At 35.1% G+C, this 22,330-nt stretch overlaps 1 protein-coding gene across 1 annotated transcript; it reads right to left on the reverse strand.

The window, feature by feature from the left end:
* Window positions 1-338: 338 nt before the first annotated feature.
* On the reverse strand, window positions 339-22,130 carry LOC123306544 (protein kinase C). The gene is made up of 11 exons (XM_044888586.1): window positions 21,624-22,130; window positions 17,230-17,287; window positions 15,153-15,309; window positions 14,599-14,630; window positions 9,728-9,798; window positions 8,055-8,286; window positions 7,483-7,635; window positions 6,454-6,724; window positions 4,819-5,116; window positions 4,325-4,651; window positions 339-3,796 (listed from the first exon to the last, which is right to left on the reverse strand). Exons 1-11 carry the CDS (start codon window positions 21,972-21,974, stop codon window positions 3,632-3,634), a joined length of 2,115 nt encoding a protein of 704 aa, XP_044744521.1. The 5' UTR covers window positions 21,975-22,130; the 3' UTR covers window positions 339-3,631.
* Window positions 22,131-22,330: the final 200 nt, after the last annotated feature.

The raw sequence follows: 22,330 nt of genomic DNA on the forward strand, positions 1-22,330 counted from the left end.
ATGAAAAAAAAGAGGCAATTTTAATTTTCGGAAGATAATGGCGCCAGAGGCATCAGCCAATTATGTCCCTTGCTTAGGTCTTTACTAACTCAGAATAGTCTGAAAAGATATAGTTTAAAGAATACTTTAGAAGTGATAAGATATACCCAATTCTTGATGATTAGGCGATTGAAATTGATACCCACCTTAAGATTCCAGTCACTTTCCACCCAAGGCTAGAGGTTTGAGAGAATAATCTTCAGCCAAGGCAGGATTTGTGCTCCGAATTTGCTGATTTGGAATCGGAATTAGATAAATAAAAACAAAATCAATATCCATGGTTTCAAAAGATAAAGGCATATCTTAAATAATATTTATTTTAATTTTAGTACACCATCAGAGAAATAGGTACAACACATTGCTAGTACAAATATGATATACAAACAATAACAAGAGGGTGAGTGGATGTGAGAAATCAATTGATGGTCTATTTGGCACAACACTTTTGGTATAAGCCACCTGTAGAATTATTTCAATTTTATGTACAGGATGGAATAATTGTTAGAGCCAAAATTTGTACCTGATATAAATAAATGGCTATTTCCAATTTGGAAATGGCTCACTTGTTCTAAACTTTGAGTAATGGAAAAAAGATGTTTGAAATGCTCTCTTAGCTCATCTAAGAAAAATCTTATTGTTCAATATGAAAAATTGGGGAGCAATAAAAAAAACTAAACTAGTGTTTTATGGACATGAAAGTTTATATATATGTATATATATATATGATTCAATAACGTATTATTTCCAGCTATAGATTATGGAAATCTTGAAAATAGAATAACATTGAAATTATGGGAATTGAGTCAGAATATTCTTTGAAGAATATAATGACATGCAGATTAAAAACTTTGTTCAATTATGATTGATGATATTTTAGTTTTGACAAATATATGGCTGTAAATTACAGCTGTAATAGCAGCACATGGGTGGTGATTTGAAGTTGAGAATAAAAATTAAAAATATATTATGGTATGCCGTGAAATCAAAATTATGGAATTATAGGAACAACCCTAAAACAAAAAAGTAATTCAAAAGTCCACAGATTATCATAAACTACCTAAAACGCAAATATTCAAACACTATTACTGAAATGGCTCACACAGATTCCTAAAATCTCCAGAAATTGTGTTGTAATGTTTTCTTCCACTACTCAAAGTATTGTTGAAAATAAATGAGTATGTAGTTGTAATAGTCAATAACTGGTGCCAACTTAGTGATAAAAATTTCTACACATTTACTAGGTTTTAGCAAGATTAATTTGTTAAACTACTTTTTTAAGTATAGTCTAAGCCACACTGATAAACATCTTTTTCAACAATATATTATGAATACATTTCCTGAAAATATTCCTTATAAGATATTTGCACCTTTTTAACAAAAAAATGTGTTTGAAGGTGATTTTCATATCAATCAATGACAAATCAAATAAGGCAATCTAATGTATCAGCATATTGCATGATGCGAACATCACATGTCACAAAAAACCTACAATGCAATGCTACAGTGTGATCTGATAAATCTCATTACGTTCTCTCGTTTTCAGTGTTTTATATATTAGGTGACGAGAACAATGAATGACAGAATCACTAATTGAATATTTGAACTCTGAGAACTAGAGAAAACTCAAACAAACTCAACTTGCCCCGACTCCTAACAGTCAATTACCACTCACTCTCACAATTCACAATATGTGAAAGAAATTCTACTAAATTTTAACATTGCATTTTCTCAATTATTAAACTATATATTTTTAACATTTATATCATTTCTTCAATAAATAAATTAATCTTTGGTGAATATAAATAACATATATAAAAGCTTTAAGAAATACATTTAGGTAGATTCTGCAAAAACAGAATGCATGATTATCGTCAGTATTACTGACAGACAAGTATGAAAGACTTGGATAATGACGAGATCACTTCAGGCGAAAAATTGAATAAAATATTTTATTTATGATAGGGAAAAATGTGATCATAAAATCAGGAAAAATGAATTCGTACTTTTTGCTTGTGCTGATAAAAAGCATTCTGTTTTGGGACTGGAACGTCCAAAATTAAACGACAATAAAAGAATACTTTAAGAAAGAATATTACGTCTTATTTACCTACTAATTTCAAGTTTTTTATTTCCAATCTCAGTCTTTTTGCCATTTAGGTCTTGGACGTTCCAACTCGTGTGTTTCGTTAATCACATTTATTTTCAATAAGGAATAAATAATTTTTGTTAAGGGGCTAACTTTCTTCAACATTTTTCCACTCAGGCAGTATACGAGGTCACGAATTCTATTTGACGACGAAAGATGACGGTGTGCGCTTAATTTCAAAGTAAAATACATACTCACAACCCGGGTCAGTAAATTTTTACCTGCAGCGGTTCTATTGTGGAAAATTTCACACAAAGGGCCTTTTTTAAATCAACTTCACAATCATGAAGTGCTGTGTGGAATATTCAAAATAAATGATACAAGTCATTGATTATGAATATAATACGGACCTGATATTTCATTCATTGATAAAAAAAAACGATTTTGATCATTTCAAAAAGGTGAATGATTGTTGAAGTTGATTCTTCATGTCTTGGAGAATTAGTAGCAACCAAAACAATCAATTTGAATGCCAAAAGGAGAGAGTAAAGAGTAACTTCCCAATTTTTGCTAGATTATTGAAAACACAAAATTCTTAACTGTTTTATCATTTATAGATAGTATTTATTCGGAATCCACTGTAAAAACAACACGTATATGATATTACATACAATAGATTCCTTTGATGTAATCACTTCATTTCGTTGGTAATTATGCCATTACTGCTGTCATAATGATTCCATGGCACTTTGCCAACAATGTTAATGCTGCATATTGGCTTCATCTACATATCTATATTTTTGAGCAATATGCTTTCTTACGTCTAGATGAATTTTTCGATACTACTAATTCTCAAGACCTTTATTTTATCACATTTGTTGCCCAGCTCTTCCGCGAATCTAATTTTTATCCAATACAATATCTTTGAAAAAAATTTTTTTGCAATTTTTCAACTAACATAATTAAACTCTGCGTCCTTAAAATCCTATGTAATTTGATTGATAAATATGTTGATGAGTTAACCGCTAATCGACAACAAAAAATATTTTCAACATCTATCGTTTTTTTACTTTAAAGCTGTTCTCAACCTGATTGCAGAAATGTAGGGAGGTTCACTAAAATAGTTGTATCAACTCAAATGAAATGAAAAACATTTCTATAATCTTGCGCCCGAAAGATAATACGAATTCCATGCATATTTCAATCAGGTACAGATGTCTAAGGCAAGTTCAAAAACATTATTTATTGTAAATTATGTAGAAAACTTTTCATTTACATGGTATAATATAAAAAACTGATGAATACCATGCATGTTTTTTTTTCCAGCAACAGCAATTGATTTTACTTAATTTTAAAAAACCAATCCAGTTTAATTTCAAGTAATTCAATCATTCCGAAGAAACACTACTGAACCTCCCCACCTCAAACTTATATTTGACAAGTACTAAAACGTCAAATGCACTAAGTGTACGTGTCTGTGTCAGTATGCGTGAAAAGAGTACACGTTTATTCAGCTACGAAACGACCAGGATTGAAGTCCCTGTTAACGAAGGAAAATCCCCTGAATTCGTCCTGGTTTATGGAGACCAGAACTTCTTGTGTGACTGGCGTGAGAACGGGCTCCTCCTTTGTGAATTCGGCATCGAAATTGAGGGCATCTTTCTTATTTTTCTGCGAAATTAGGAAATGTACATATATCAGATCTTGGGAAGGTAATGTGACTATGAAGTCAACGCAATGGTAAAATGGTTTTTGAAAGTTAACTATTCAATTGTCAGAATAGTGATAATCGATTTGACAATTAATAGCTGATTAATGCTCAATTTATAATTTAGATTCGCACTTTAAGTTAGAAGATTGTTTAAACGAAAAATTAATATCGCCGAAAAAACACTACTCTTGGCTTTTGTCAGGTTGACTTAGATTTTAATCAAAATCTCGAAAGATTTTAATCAAAATCTCGAATTTCTGAAGCTCTTTTTACTTATTTTCGATCTGGCTCCAAGGTCGATAGTATTAGCTCTACAAGCTTCGGTTATTCGTCTTTCGTTTGGCATTTTTCGCTGCAACAAATAGCGATTTCTCAACCCTCTAAATCAGCTGATTTTCCCCCCATTTTCTCCCACTCGGTGCTTACGAAATTAGTAGTACGAGGTAATGGACAAGATCTAGGTGAAATCTATGTTCAAAGGTACTCACAATTTTCGGCTTGAACGGCGGCTTGACCTTCCTGTGCTCCAGTGCAACCCAGTCAATCTCCTTGAAGAAAGGATGCACCCGGATAGCAGCCTCATAACCATGCGCTGCCACGCATCCTAATCTGCGGCTGGGGTTCTTAATCATGAAACCTTTCAGTATGTTGACGGCGTCCTTTGTTAACCATACGGGGTAAAGGACATCATCGTGCAGGATGGATTCAAAAAGGTCATCTTCATTATCAGCCTCGAAAGGAGGCTGACCAGCCATCATTTCGTACATCAGAACGCCCAAGGCCCACCAGTCGACGCTTGCGCCGTATTCAAGTTCCTTAAAGTTAAGATATGAAATAATGTAAAAAGGGATATGTGTATAGATCAAAAAGATAGTTGAAAGAAACTTAGGGCCCATTCACAACGTACGTAATTCGAACGAAATTTCGATTTAAAACGTAATGTTGAAGGCTGGAAATGAGTTGTTGGACTACTTAACGTTACCTGCAAGATCTCTGGCGCTATGTAATCCGGTGTTCCGCAAAAAGTAGTGGTCGTAGTGCCCTCCAGTATTCCCTCTTTGCACATACCAAAATCGGCAAGCTTACAGTGCCCCTCCGCGTCCAGCAGAATGTTATCCAATTTGAGATCTCTGTAGATGACGCCGTTCTTGTGCAGGAACTGGAGGGCCAACGTCACCTCGGCCGCATAGAACCGAGCTCGCGATTCGTCGAACTTCCTGGCTCGTTGTATTTGAAACATCAGATCGCCCCCATTTACGTATTCCATCACGAAAAACAACCTGTAACAACGACAAGTATTTTAATAAAGCCTGAAAGTAAACACAAAGGCCCAGTTTCACAATCATTGGTAACCTGTGGTGGTTTATTAACCACTACCTTTGAGTTAACCCAAGGTTTAAAAAGATGCTCGTTTCACAACAAAAAAACGAGTGATGGTTTTTTGACCATCGGTTTAAATTTTTTTCTGAAGGTTGGTAATGTATTTCGTGTACGATAGATCTACTTTTGGGTTATTTATTACTGACATTTCGTATTTCTGTGAAACAAGAACTTAAGAATATAGAAATTGTTAAGAGTATGACAGAAAATGAATAAAACGTATGAGCACCGTACGAATGTTTGATGTTCTGTGCTGATATGAGTTTCATAATTGCCTAAGTTATAAATGCAAAACTCAATTTTGTTTGAATTTTTCAATAAAGTAATAATTTCTATTGGTCCAGCACAGTTGCACTGTTTTTTCTTATTTCGCACAAGAAAAAACGAACGCTTCAGCTTCACTCAAATCAAAATCAACAATTCTACAAAAGCCTATTTTCATTGATTATTTGAGTTTGAATTGAGATGCTTTGATCTATTTCAAATATTCAAATTTCACCACTCTAATTTAACATATTTGCATAATAACTATTCATAAGATTCAGTCTAGTTCTTCTAGTTTTATTATTTGACAATAATTCTTGATCCCCTATAGGGGGCACAGCAACATTTTGATATGAATTCATTGCTTCTTCTTCTCCTCATGAAGGAGGTTGTCCTTCATTTTCATTACAAGATATGTTATGTAAAAAAACTGTGCACTTAATCATCATCATTGCATCTATACTTTTAATATTCTCATTGAAGGAGCTGAGATTCTTCGCTTCCAACTGCCTTCCTTTCCACTGTGTTTCTGAATCTACAGAAGAAATCCAGGTCGAAATTTTACTCAAAATAATTCCTCCTAGCTCCAAATCTTCTGGGCCTCACTGTTTCCTCATCACTACTATGAGTATTCATCATAACCGTCCACGATAATCGTAAATAATAACTAATAAACACCCAATAAATGTGAAACGCTTCCTAACCAGTATTCCCGAAGAAATGCTGACTTGTCTCTGACAGAACTCAAAATATGTTATCTATGCAGAAAAGCATACGCCACGAAACTTCTATGTCCAGGCAACTCATAGTTAACTCATGAAATTTTCGGGGTTAAGTCAACCACAAGTTTACTTTAGGTCAAACGATAAACCACACTTTGTGAAACAGAATTTTTGATTTAACCACTGGTCACTACATAACTTTGGGTTAACCATATATTGTGAAACTGGGCCAAAGTGATATAATCACTTACCTATCCGCAGTTTGAAAACAAGAATGTAAAGCAGTGAGAAAAGGATGCTTGGCCGCCAAAGCCAATATTCGTTTTTCCGTCATTGTACAATCAACGTCGTCGTCCTGTATGATTACGTCCTTTTTCAGCACTTTAACGGCGTATATTTCATCAGTATCCTTCTTTTCCGCTAACATTACTTTACCGAAACTCCCTTTTCCCAGAACTTTAATGAAGACGAATTCATCTAGTCCTACTTTCATTCGGCCCGAATCTCTACCGGCACCTGCAACTAAATTTGCAATTTAAAATAAATCATTCACGAAATGGAAGACAAAATAATCTCGCATCTAATACATCTGAATACTTTTCAGTATACATCCATATATAGTTTTTGCACTTTTTGAATTGAATTGATTAAACAATGCACATTATAACCTGACACTTTCAACGAAGTTTTGGCTCGAAGATCTTCGAGCACCCTCAGGTTTATCTTCTTTATTTTCATATATAAAAATGGAGCTCCGTTTTGAGTTGTCATCGAAAAACGTGAAGACAGTTGAACCAATTTCATTCAATTTTTTTTTCAAACCCTCCTTATACTTCGTTTAAGTTTATAACGGAAAAGTTGTGCATGAACAAAACTGTAATCGACTTTCATTCGGTGGCAAATTTCATCAGGTACCATCGTCTCAAAGTAAATGAGCCATGAGTGCCATGAGTGCACATACTGAAAACTTTTTTTCTTGAAATTTCTGCACGCCTGTAAAGAAGATACAAAGACCTTGCCAAAAAAGTACCACATGACCCACTTTCCCTATTTCACAAAATCCTTCAAAAATGCATAAAAATTTGGTAAAAGTGAAACAAAAATTGACCTGTTTCAGGATTTTTTTGCCAAACATTTTTCTTTTGAGAAAATGAATTTGTTCCATAATTTTGACGCACTGTATAGTGAAGTAAATCAACTGTTCAGATATCCAATTAGAGCGTTCAATGGAATTGTAGCAAAACTGACACATTTCTGATCATAACCTTCAAGGATCTTACCATTATTCTGTAATTTATCTTCCATCATCTTGGCAAGATTTTCAACTGTTTGTTCAATCGCTTGATTCTCACCACCAGCCTCCGAGCTGCCATTTCCAGGACCAGAAATATATTTGGTAGCTCTTCGGGGAGTTTGTTTGTCTGGTGAAACACCTGAAATATAATCGAGTTTGTTAGTTTACGAACTGAGGTGAAAGGGAGAATTAGAAAAATAGATATATTTCGATAAAATAATAATGGTTATTGTGATGTGGAGCCGGCATCTCTGAAGTTGTATATTCACAACCCAATATACTTAGACCATATAGGTCGAAATGACATGAGCTGGTGTACTTCAACTGTCAATAAAAGTAATGTGGATTTCAGTGATATCTTTATGGTCTTGCTGCTTAAGTATTGTAGTTTGTTATTCCAGTATATAGTATTTTATTCCTACCAACATCACATGCTGTTTACTTTGATGTATATCTATCAATATTGCCCAATCAGAATTCAACAATGACACCACTAAATAATCAACAGTCTGGCACTTATCTGGTTAAAAGTGAAACAAATAAGTTAATAATACTCACCTATGGCATTGAGGATCTCCGCCATCTGTTTGGTATTTATGCCACAGTTGTTCGCCACATTCTTTTGACATCTTTTGTGGACATTAAGGGAGCAAACTTCACAATGAAGCCCTTGCTTGAATAAACCATACAATAGCGAACCACAGTGATCACAGAAGGTAAATCTCTTGTAAGTATGGACTGCGAACCGATGCGGTACGTTTACATTGAACCTGGTGCTCTGTTGACTCGACTGTGAATTTGAATAATAATAAATAGTAAATTTATATTACATGTTAATAAATTGAACAATGAAAATTGGACTCGAAGATAGGGTGATATAGAAGTCAATTTTGATCACTAAATGCTGGGAGTACCTCGGGGAATATTACCAACAGTTGACATCAGATAACTAATAAAATTTTCAAGGAATTTGCTATAAGAGTCAGAAATGGCGTTATGAAACAGAAAAAGTGATGCAACCTTCAAAAATCAAAAATACTGTTGGTTCCAATAAATGTGTATCAACCCTCTGATCGTGATGACAGCAGTGAATTCAATTCGATATTGAGTTCATTAATAACAGCAACCCCTAAAATTTAAAATGGGAATAAGGGTTGAGTGACAACTTGTTTTGAAGGCAATTCGATTGACTTTATGAAAATGCCGTACACTCGACATTTTTTGTTAGTAAAAAAATGATTACATATAATAGTTACAAGAATGAGTTCCAATGAACCATGAAAAATTTTTTACTATGAAATATTTCCAAAATTTTGTATTTTGTGAAAAAAAATAACCTCTTTTCAAATTTGGAACTTTTTTTGGAAAACTTCAACTCGAATCTCTCGGCATGCTGTGCGTATTCTTACTTTCAATTCTTCTACATCTCGGAGCTGTGTTTTATACATAACCGACTCCCAATGTCCCCCAGAAGAAAAAATCTTAAGGTATAAAGTCTGGAGAGCGTTGTGGCCTTTCCATGTCTCTCTGCTACCAATCTATTAATCTTGGAAATGATGTGTAAGCCATTGCCTCACTAAATTTAAAATCATATTTCCATCCTCATCAAGTTGATTTTCTAAAGTACAACTACCTCATTACTTTAATCCAGTGAAGCAATGGTTCACTGATCATTTGGTAGAAGATGGCCAATTGAATGACCACTACGCAACATGCCGGGAAATAAAAGTTGAAGTTTTCCGAAACTTACGGGCCTAATTCGAAAATAGGTTTAATTTTTGTCTACCAAATAATGGATAACATTTTGAAAATCTTTATTAAAGTGAAATTTTTCATGATTTTCATGTTTCATTGTTACTATTTTACTCTTTATATTTTATTTTTCGGTAGTACTAACAAAAAAGGTCCAGTATACGGCATTTTTGAAAAGGCAATCGAATTACCTTTAAAACCAGGTATCACTGAACTCCCCTTCCCATTTAAGATTTTCACATTTTTCACAAAACAAAGTTTAGTTCTTTTCGCACTTTTTTTCAATTTTGCATGCAGGCCGAGATTTTAAAGGTGGTAGCTTTTCGAATTGACACACTGTATAACTTAAATGCCTTTAAGGTAACTGCCTTATCAAACAAAACGAATCTTTACTTTTCGAGATAATAATGGAAAAAGAAATTTTGAATATGAATATGAAAAAAAATGCTGTATATTTTGGAGGCGCAAAAAATACTCACCTCGTCCTTCGTTCCTGGACATTTTGTAACGACTAATGAATGGCATCTTTTGTGAACAACGCAAACGCAAACTGTAAACGAAACTTCAAATTACCAATATGAATTTATAAGAAAAATATTGAGTGTAAAGTGCGTTTACACGAAGATCAACATCAAACAATTATTCGCTCAACAAAATGAGAATTACCACACCCATATCCAGAGTTTTTCAGGTTACGAACAAGAGTTTCTTGAAAATTTTGTATTTGTTCATGAAAACCCCAAATCCAGAAGAGCCCAACCAGATATTATTGAAGGCAGTAGAGTTTTAGTCGGAAGAAACTGTATTTTGATAACTACATAAGGCACTAGATATGTTTCAGAATGTTAGGTGAAATCTGGCTCCTTTATCATGTCCTTTATGACTTTATCTCTGTTGAGGTAGAACCACAATTATGCCGAAATATAGGTCATTTGAAATATCAACAAGGAGTGGAAATGTCTTTTGCTACTTAAAGTCTTAAGCCCGTTTGCAACAGCCGAGAATTCTCTGGAGAATTCTCTACAAAATTCTCGCAAGAAAAGGGCGGAGCCTATTTAGTACGCAACTGAACAGAGAATTCTACCGAAAGTGCGTATGTAACGGTACATAATTCACGGCGCATGAAATCTCGAGTAAATTTTCTAGAGAATTCTCGGCTGTTGCAAACGGGCTTATCATTAGAATTCGATGTGCTTCACTCATTTTTCAATGAAATGGGTTTCAATTCAGAAGTTCCTGCACAGGGTGTTTCATAATTGGATACTGAACCTATAAGGCAATGAACCATGCATTATTTAGACATATATTTGAATGAATATAGGTTCGAAACCGCTCAACATCTAAAGCCCGTTTGCAACAGCCGAGAATTCTCTACAAAATTCTCGCAAGAAAAGGGCGGAGACTATTTAGTACGCAACTGAACAGAGAATTCTACCGAAAGTGCGTATGTAACGGTACATAATCCACGGCGCATGAAATCTCGAGTAAATTTTCTAGAGAATTCTCGGCTGTTGCAAACGGGCTTAAGATACAAAGGGATTTGAAATCCAACAGAAAAATCAGTTATTTATAAAAACCCTGAAACCATTTCGCTTACAAAGAGTAACAACTGTTACTCGTTGTAGAAGATAGCTAATAGCTATTTGCATAACGATAATAGTATCACTGCTAGTGCTATCACTCTTCTTACTACTGACCACAGAACACACCTTGACTTACTTTGTCTGAACACGTTGTCAAATGCTCTATCTCGAAAAACGTTGGCTGCGCCATCTCTTGGAGATGTAAAATAGTTCAAATTATAAAATATTTGGATTTCTCGCCGTTTGGGTCAAAAGAACCTTCAAATCATTGATTATTAACTTGAATGTTGAATACTGAAAGTAGATACTTAATGGGAAATCTATAATCAAACTGAAAACTGAATTACATTATTGTCACTAATATGAGTTATTTAACCACTACACGTGTTTCGCTATGACACTAGCATCATCAGATTCCTAAAGGAATTATTTTTATTTTATCAAGAAATGGTGCTTTTTAGTTTTTAGCCGTTAGTCGGTTTTCAATTCAAAACATAAGATGCATTGATTTACTCGTCTCTATACGAATTTTTCTTTGTTTCAAGACTTGTGGTTAAAAATACGTCTCGTACCTTCCGAGATTCATAATTTTAAATGAACAAAAATAAAGCGATGTAGGGGATATTGGGGAGAGAATTATTATTTTTTTTATAGAAATCTAATATCCTGTATATCCCAAATGCGGCAGTTGGCATTATTAGCATTCAAATATGAAACACCCTGTATAATAGAAAAATATTATGACCCCGTGCGTATTGTTAATATCTCTAGGTCTCATGATTTATTGAGGTTTATGACACCATCACCATCGAAAATAAACACTTCATTCAAAAATTTAGTTCTCAGCTGAAGATAACACGATGATTGTTGTTTAATTAAATCAAAACTAACTAGACAGGAAAATGGAAAATCATTATGACTCACCTAAATTTAACACCTAACACCGATATTCAATAATGAGTATTTCATTGATGGCACCTTGCCATTGGCCTTTCCTTCAATGGTTACAATGATAACAAAATGTTTCATAACCGCACAAGAATTACTTGAATAAATAAACCTTGCAGTTAGGCAACAATTCAATATATTTTCATTTGTAAATCAACAACTGGAACTGGAGCTACTTTAGTAATTCATAATATTCTCGAAATCAAATCTGCCGATACAAAAGTTTTTGAAGTCTAAAAATGCTCAAAGGTAGATTTATTAACCTTCTTTTATGAAGATTTGAATAAATTTTTAACCTGAATAATTTCCAATACTTCTCGCAGAATATTAGCGTATCTTTTGTCTATTGAATTGATGTGGCCGATATACTTGATCAAAATCTATAATTCGAACATAAAACAGACTAAACGATTTTCACAAAATGTAAAACATTGTGAAAATCATATAATATGTTTTATGTATCTTTTGTCGATGAACTGTGACCCATACATGTATTATTATAACCCAAATGACGCCGAACGCTAACTTTTTCTGGATTACCATTTTGAAAAATTCTTAGTAGATTCAAATTTTTCCACTCTGGATATCGATTAATAATAACTCAAAGGGATAAAAAATATATGCAAAAACAACTTACAAAATCAAAAAGCTATAAAGACAGCCATGCCAATTCTGCTGCAAATCAAATATAAAAATCATTAGAGCACTTTTGTACATAGTCCAACAACGAGAGGCATCATGCAGGTTATTTTTCCTTCAACCATTCTACTAACCTAAAAATGGTCGAAAATTAGAGAAACTGTTAAGAAATCATTGGACGATGCTAGGAATATGATGCTAGAGAGAAAATATTCATGCATGAAACTGAGTTACAACTATAAGAATACGTAGGCTTTGTAGAACGGAAAAAATAAATCAATTAACTCTCAACTCCTAACTCACTTTATGATGATGTTGTGAGAGTTATGTGAATAAAAATTGAAAATACATATTTCGACCCTCAGTAAGTATAATACCTATATAATAGGTATATATCATCAAAAAACTTCTGAACGTATTTAGCACCTAATTCCTATACATCAACCAAGATAAAGCTCAAGCCTGATTTTTCACAGAACAAGTGGGTAAAGCAAAATTCCTCAAATTCGATATTTTCGGGTTATCTTAAAATTTGACTCTGATAGCTGTAAGGGATGGCACACATAAAACAATCTATTATCAGTTTTTCCGATACAGGTCAATTTTCATTCGGAGTGGGGGATATTTTTTTATTGCAATTAAACTCCATCAAGAACCTCAAATTGTAATGAAAGTATGGTGACAAATCATTTTTAGTGTTTTGCAATTCTAGTTATAAAATATGCTACGAAATTTCTGTTGGGCATTCGAATAATAATTGAACTATCTCGCAGAAAACACTCATACATATTCGCTTGTTTTACGTGGGCCAGCCTATGTATACTAATGAAAGGCCTGTAATCTGAGATATTTATTCTTTTTATTTCGAATAGAGATGCATTAATTTATTATAAATATCAGGTGGATCACCCTTTTGTGAAACTATGATCAACTTTTTGATATATGTATACGGACAACTTGATATTGCTCTTTTTCGTTTGATTTTTTTTTTACCTCAAATGAAAATTGCTTTCGGCTGAATGTCCTGAATTTTTGGTATGTTGTAGATTTCTAACAACATACAACGAGAAACAGGGTGTGGAAAATGAAAAGTACAGGGTCTTTGATAAACATGGCGAGTTATTTGGAGAAAGGTCCTGTAGGCCTTTGTTCGGAAATGCTTAGAAACAGTCCAAGTTTTTTAGAAAATTGCGATTATTTCGACGATATTCCGAAAAATAAAGATTAATTGCCAGCATAGGGTTTACAACAAACAAAAAATTCAGGAAATTTAACCCAATGTCATTTTCCATTCAAATGTTTCTGGATCCTTTTATGGACGAAGTAAATAATTCTCTCAGATCTTCAGTTCACGTTTGCGACAAGTTTTATCAATATTTGATGAAGTGATACCACCTGATTTCTTTAACGCACCTCTTTTGAATGAATTTTTTTTGAGGAATCTCATTTTTCTAGCAAGGTACTCCAGAATTCAGACCTGATATAAGCAACTGGACATGAGTTATCATATATTTAGGCAGGAATGATATTATTGAAACAGGAAGAAAGCCATTGAAAGATCCAATTAGGAGGCCACCTTGCTTGAAAAAAAATACATAACAGTTCTTTTCGAAGTTCACTATAAATGACAAGATTCTCTGATTACTGAAATATTTTGTCAAGGAAAAAATTTTATATACAGTTAACAACTAGAGCGTATCACAACATCGAGAAACTCAGTGGAATTGGATCTTTGATTGAATAATGATGGTAAGGTGATCATACGGGACCACAAAGTTTGCTACACTAGACATTAGTTTATTATTCAGCTGGTTCCATAATTTTGTCAAGTGAAGATTAAGTGAAAATGCTGCCATTATCTCTTTAAATCATAACATCGTATTCTATGTTGAATCAAAAACTAAAATTTCAATATCATTGGGATACTTTTGCTTGTCATGTATCTATCATTCAAGATATCGGTACCTCAATTTTCATTTAATCAATCCTTAAATCTTAGAGCTAATATTATTACAGAAAAATGTTAAACTTCACAATGCTGTTGCAATAAAAAATAGAAATAAGCGCTATCTCATAGGAAATTATCTTACAACCGAAAAATTATAATACAAACAAAGACCCAACTACAACCAAGTCTAGTTTCTCTCTAAGTGTAAGGGAAAACAACATTTATTGCATACCTTGACATTGATAGCCTTGCTTGCCTAATCCCCTGAAAATAAAACACAGCTATCGTCAAAGACAGAGAGAATTAGAAGAGTCAGGTTTGAAAAAACTAGAAATCACCACCACCCAAAAGCTAGTGTATTTTACATATATCTTCAACCAAGTGAATTGCTTGCAGGAAACTGGGAATCACTCGATGTTATCATTTAATTATCGACATCACAATCGGCCACAAATAATTTTCGTTATGAAGATGTCAGAACCTCTCAGTAGATTCCGATGCAATGAGAAAGAAACCGATGAATAATGTCACTTTGATTGTTAATTATGTTTCATGCTCTGCATTACTTTAAACAATTTTTATCCAGAAAGTTCTTCCCTAAGTATTGTCTGAAGTTATTAAATCATATATGTAACACTTTGCAGTTGAACCATTTATCTTTTTATCTGCTTATTTAGACCTTCATATCCATTGATGTTCAGATCCAGATCTCTGACAAAGCTCCCGAGGCTTTTAATTTTCCTTTAAATCCTTAACTTATAATACATAGTCACGAAAAAATCTCACCAAATAAAATCTCGACAATGGGAACAAAATGTAGGCTGTCTCAGGAAGGTGGCCATGAATTTGTGACCATTGACCTGGTGCACCCTTCGTCGCATTGCACCCCTTCTTCTGTTGAAGCCTTGTCGCTCCTTGAATTCTCTTGGTTTGGCGCCATATTCTGTAAAAATTTATCATGGATAATAATCAATTTAATTTTCGTACCACATTCTAGAAAGACAGGGGAATTAGCATCTCTTCGAGTGGTGTTTGTTTGTGAGGTTGGGTTAGTCCTGATTCTCCATAGGTATCGAAGTACCCCTCAGAAGCTCTGTGAGCTTTTACGAGTTCGGAGAACCAGTTGGGTGTGGGCTTTGTTGCTGTGCCCTTACGCCACCTTATGCACAGCACTCAGTGAATGGTGTCCCGAACCCGTATCGAATAGAACATTTCTTCCCCCTCTTCTCTAACCATCCAGCAACGGGTTACCTTTATTCCTTTGAGGAAAATCACCATTTCTAAAACTCTAAAACTGCTTCCTTCCTTTCTTCTTCGAATTTACTGTTATCTTGGCGACTGGTCATTTTACTTTTCATTTAAAATTATTTTAAGAATATGTACTTGTAAAATGGGCGAATCCCGTTCCTTGTTTCATAAATAAATAAATGAAATATGCGTTCTAAGGTAACGCCAATTTCGGCTTTTGCATTACCGGCAGTAAATATACTGCTCCACAAGAGTTAGGGATATCGTATTCAATCTTTTTCAAAATTATGTAATCTTCGAGAAAATCGCTGTAAAATCATTTAAAACTAAATAACAACTTGAATCGATCCACAGTATGAGACATTTCGTCAATCTGGTCGCCTTTTTTCTTTGCATCTTTGGTTGAAACCAGTTTTCTGAACTTAACAAACGCTGAGGCTAATAGGGCTATCGGAATGCTACAGGCTGGCCTAACTCAGGTTGTTGTAGCGGAAAAGCTCCAAGTCAGCCAAAGTGTGATATCTCGACTTTGGAATAGGTTCAGGGAGACAGGTTCCGTGTTGGAAAGACCAAGGCTTGGTGGGCGACGAAAAACAACACCTGCTCAGGATCGTTTCATCACCGTTTCGGCGAGAAGAAACCCTACGTGTAGAATGCTACGGAATACTATTCAAAATGCAGATGGGGTCCAAGTTTCCATCGAAACCATCAGACGACGTTTGAGAGAGGCTAATCTAGGTTCTAGACGTCCATTGAGAGGAGTTCCATTAACACGTGACCATAAGCGTCAAAGACTGGAATGGGTAAGGCAACATATCAATTGGAACGATCAATGACGTAGTGTCCTTTTCACTGTTGAATCCAGATATGGACGATTTTCAGATTCTCGAAGAATAAGGGTATGGACAATCCCACGCATACCCCGTAATCGTCGCTATGTCCGAGGGGGTAGTGTTATGGTATGGGCCGGGATATGTTTCAATGGGCGCACAGATCTACACATTTGTCCTGGGAACATGACCGCCTTACACTATAGGGAGCATGTCACTGACAATGTTGTGCCAAATTTTCACGCTAGACCGCACCGTGCAGCCATAGTTGAGAATGCGCGCGAGGAGCTTGGTATTCAACATTTACCAATACCTCCGCACTCACCAGGTTTGAATTGCATAGAACATGCATGGGATATGCTCCAAAGAAGATTAGATAATCATGAACCTACCCCAGAATCCTTAAATGATCTGAGAGAGCTTCTGCCCCGTTTATGTAATCAAATTCCTCAAGAAATGTTCAATAACCTCGTGTGTAGTATGCAAAGAATATGTCAAGCCATTATTGATGCCCGTGGAGGCCATACATTGTATTGATAGTCTTAAAATGTTTGAATTCTCTGGGAATAAAATTTCGTTATTTTACTCGATTTTTCTTAACCACCCTGTATACGCTGCAGACCTACAGGCTAAAATTAATTTGCAACTTGAAATCATATTAATATGAATTTACATCACAAAAATCTTATTTTAACTATATTTTTTTGCAATTTATTAAGTCAATATCCCTAACTCATGTGGAGCAGTTTATTTATTTGCCTAATTGAAGCTGGGTATATACTCACCATTCGATGTTTTTAGTTCAATTTTTAAATGCAGTCTTCCTTTAGGTTCCAAATTCACCTGCAATAAATCAATATAATTAGACTAAAGGACAGCAGTATACGGAGGGTTTTACAAAACTTAGACCGTTCGTTCGACTCTTTGACAGTTTTTGGTCGCTAATCGTTTTCAGTTGTGAATGATGTGATGGTAATCGAAAATCAATTATAAATTGAGAGCTGATTGAATTTTCCTCAGAAATAAAGACAAGAGATAATTCAGTATCTGTTTTCGTCGAGGTGGGAGTTGTGTTATTCCGATGAGGTCAAATAAGACAGCTACCAAGATCAGCATTTACTGCTTTTCAAAGGAAATAATCATATTTTTAAGAGTATTTTTCTCACTTGGTTTGGGATAAAGCATACAACCAAGTAAATATCTTTACAACGAATTATCGATATTATTAATGAAACTTTCAGGCAAGTTGAAAGTATACAGTAACGCATAACCTTGCGCATAACGCATTTATGCCATTATTTTTTATTTTATTACACTCATCAAATCAAAAACTCAACACTGCATTTTTTTTCTGATTTTGAAAGACCTTGTTATTTAGAATTCGTATGCACTAAGTTTATTGGAAATACTTTAAAAGAACTTTACAGTCGAGAAATAGGTATGTTGAGACTAATGACATTGGAAGCGTGCTTACAGATAATTATTTGTATTATAACCATGCAGAAAGAAATAAACTAGTACTATCTATTATGCATTTTGAATGAAAGCGGTTTGAAGATGAAACCGAACAAGTTGAGGGCTTCATTTTAATTATACTGAAGTATTCGATTTTCGAAGTTCAACTGAACTAGTACCGAAATTTTCGGGTGACATACAGTCAGAGCGTGAGCAGAGTAAGCGATAGATCATGCCACAAAAACGCAACCAAATCTGGTCGACCCGACGGCCACAGTAGGTCAGCACTCACGGATAAGCTTTTCATCTTTATTCTATGCTATTGATGCGTGTTTATCTCGATCCTGCTAGGAGCTAGGACCACACATCAACAAAGTCCAGTGAAGGAAAATTGGATCAGATGGCATACCCTTATAGTTTGCCAGCACTTCAGAGGGAAGAAGCACGGTTTTAAGGAGATTCTATTTAATAATTTAATGACTTTTTCAAATAGGACGTTGTTGTTGACCTGGTTGGAGGAGATGAGCTCTTTGATGCCATTCCAGATAATGGATTATATGTCAGGAAATTTCCACATGGTATCAATCCTCGTCAAAATAAATAACTGCCCTTTGAGCCATATTTAAGAAAACTAGGACATGTTGAAATTTGAACTTGTACAGTCGAGTGAAATCGGTCAAATAAACAGTGCACTACAACATGTTTACTGGCTTATGAACTGAAGGCGCGTACTCACTGGCGAGCAGCAACAGAACGAATAAAAATGTTGCAAGTTACAGCAGTGAGTACGTTGCGAAGCATGCTTCTTCATTCCTTTGAGCGTGCCAAAAACCGACAAAAATAATTCAACCTAGGATGTTTTTGACTTGCACTCTTAAGATGACGAGTATTTTGTCATATCGTAAATTATACAAGTAGGCTATATAGATTTATTAATACATATTATTATTCATATTCATATTATCCAGATTCTACATAGGTACCGAAGTACCCCTCAGAAGCTCTGTGGCTGTACGAGTTCGGAGAATCAGTTGTGTTCTGTGTAGGCTTTGTTACTGGGTCCTTACGCCACCTAAGCACAGCATTAAGCCTAGTCAGATATTCATGAAGAATAACTTTGTATGATTCAACCCGAGATTCATCCACTATACAAGTTCGAAAAATACACTCAATTTCCCACTATATTCGAAAAAAGGACAATAGGAGTAGAGATAGGCGAGTGTATTTTTCGAACTTACCATATTTTCTCATTCAATCATTCCCTTCCATATGTGTGGCGTCTTCATAGACAAATGAGGTAATAAGTCTATATGGGTGTCTTCAGGAACAAATTCTCCAATAGCAACACCTCATGCCATAAAAATCAGTTCTAGTAGGAAAATTTCACATTTTCTAACAGAAATGTGTAAATCAACTGACAGTTTGGATTATCTTGTCTCCACGCGCACGCCACTGATTGAAGTGACTTCAGCGTTATCAAAAGCATAGGTATACTGTGAAATTTCATCGAGATGTCTCGAAAGATTATGGATAAAAATGTAAGATGTGTTATTATTTGCATGAAACGCATTTTTGGGGCATAATTTATGTAAGCGGCTGAATACCTCAGAACATGGATTCATGGAATGGACATTCAGTGCTATATACAAATGAGTACACACATTCGATGTTTCTGTCTTACGCGACACTAAGGCAGTGGTGTTATATTGAAAAATTTACAAATTACTTCCTATCTATTCGTATTGAAAATTGATGTGACAATGATGTCCGAATCAACTGTCTCAATGGGGAATTCTTCTCAATTTGGGTTATCCCAGCATGTGCAAGTTCAAACTGAATAATTATGAGTTTCATTCATGAATTTTTCAAATATGAGGTTTTAAACTTTAAATCGCTTCGTTTCTAGTTTACGATTTGGCAACAGCGCCTACTAGAAAATGAAGAAAACAATATCCTGTTTATTAAATAACAGCTGTTACTCACTGGCGAGCTTCAACAGCAACCGTCCTTGAAAATCCCATAAAATTTTATGACTTTCCTCGTTCGTCGCAGACTTCATAGACAGCCATCTTTGTCTATCTCATCAAGATAATGTATTTGTTGTCCTTTATTATAAACACATATTTCAGTCGATGTTGCCAACTTGTGCAATAGAAACGAAACGCTTTAAATTTTCAATACCCATTTTTATTTTTCATTTGTAAGTACTTAAAATTATTTTTTTGGGAAACCGTTGAAATGGTTATTTCAAAATGTGACAACATTTCAAAGATATTTCATAAAAAATACATCATTTTCGTAAGAAGGAGTATTCTCTATTGTGATTGGCGACACTAAGCAACTATCTCACTCCAGTCTTCGGAGTGTTTATTTTCCATTCCATGTATCTATGTTCTAAGCTGAATACGCCCGTGAAGTTATTTATTTATTTTACCCTGTATATGAATACAGGGTGCTAACTACAAATCCGAAAATTATGCAAAAGATGTTTCTTCTTTGTCTTTGGTTGTTTCATGAAGTATGAAGAACATGGAACGATTAATTCGGACAAGTAATCACCTCCTAAATTTTTGCCGCACCTTTATTAGACACTGCATATTCGTCTGAAATCCATTAGTTGCCGGTTACCGCCGGGTTTTCACCCTAACAGTCCTAACATAAAGAATGCATCAAATGCGGTTCATATTTCGAGTGGAAGAGCTATAAAAATTGATGAAATTTGACTTTGTGTGCACTATACCTACAGGTATAATTATAGTTCTGTGATAGTGTGCCATCAACACCATTCGCATTGTGTTGCACGTTGCGTTGCATGTTGCATTGCATCCGCCCTGTATATGGTACTAGTTTTCGAGTGTGGCTAGCTACAATGGACAGATCTTTACTTATGAACAAAAAATTGTCCCTACTCCAAAAAGTTCAGAATTAGCTCTGTGTGACGTGTCTAATGGAATCAACCTTTTGTTTGGGGGCATGTTTTACTATACTCTACAGTCTACAGACATATGGATACTCGTTTGTTTTCCCATCTTATTTTGAAGGAAAATTACTTCCTTCCCTCTTGGATATCTTTCCAGATACATACTTATCATCAGAAATGCATTTAAAATATGTATATTCGTGTTCCTCTTTCACCCTCTTCATTTGGGACAATTTAATGCATTCTGAAAAAGCTTATTCATTTATTTTTCATGCAGTAACAAGAGCAGAAACTGCAGAAAGCCACCATGAGCTGAATCGAAAACCGAGTCGAAAACCATAAAACAGGTTCGGACGGAATTCCAGGTCGTGAATGCATAATTCCATCCGAAAACCAAAATCTATGCCTATGTTCCGTAAATAGAACTGGTAAAGTAGGTTATGCATCACAGAATTTCGCATCAAATTCCACCGCAAAAATCGATTTCTTTTCATCTCGATATTTCAGCAATTCTAATTTCGTGCGATTTGTTTGAGTCGAGTTTCAACGCATCCCGAAGAAATCCAGCGGAAACGTTGGATCTTATAACCTACTGGAGGAGCAATTCGGTATCTTGAAGAACATGTAATTTTCCTTTATGAAAACGAACTTATCCGGAGTAAATATTATTGAACAATTCTGTAAACAAGAGAAAGAAAGGTCATGTCCAAAGATTCAGTTCAGAGTAGGAAATCCAACTGGAAATAATGAAACGGATCGATACTTTCTCCAAATTTCCGAGAGAGTTGTGGGGAAATGACTCACCCACAAGTCATTCTCTTCTTTTTCTGTAGTCATTAAATCCTCGAAATGAATGCTACAATTAGCAACGAAAACGTCTGGAGAGATAACAGCATCGTGAAAGACGGTAAAAGTTATTGTTCTCGCGTTTTCGACACTATGTTCGAAAAGTTCATTCCACACAGGGTCCAGAGTTTTCGCTTTCGCGGTCGTCTGGGCCACATGAGTATCATCGTCGACGTCTATAGTCACATAGGGATCCATCAGCTGCATATCGTCGTTTTTCCCAAACGCCATGTTGTGGCGTTTGGAGCAGTCCGTAGGTCTCAAACCTTGTGCCTCGCATATTTTCACACGAATTGTACCGGTGAACATTGAAACTGGTCAAGGCGACACGCACTTTCGAACACTATATGCGCGCATTTACTTGGTGTTGGCTGATGGCACCCACATAAAGAAATTCGATTTCAAGGAGCGACACGAATTTCACTTTACAGAACTTTGTTTTTAGGCGATTGACAGATCAGACAGGTAGGGTACGATAATAGCCGAATCGGAACGATATACATTCGTGGATGCGCCAGATGCTGCGTGGAAAACAATAATACTTGATTGCTGTATTTTTGGTTGCGTGTATACTGGCGCCTAATTCAATTTTATAAGGATGACCTACATCTGTGGTATTCTCAAAGAGGTATTCCACCATGATTACATTCGTCAGATGTAGAAAC

Source organism: Coccinella septempunctata, chromosome 2 (genome assembly GCF_907165205.1).
Source record: "Coccinella septempunctata chromosome 2, icCocSept1.1, whole genome shotgun sequence".
Taxonomy (NCBI): Eukaryota; Metazoa; Arthropoda; class Insecta; order Coleoptera; family Coccinellidae; genus Coccinella; species Coccinella septempunctata.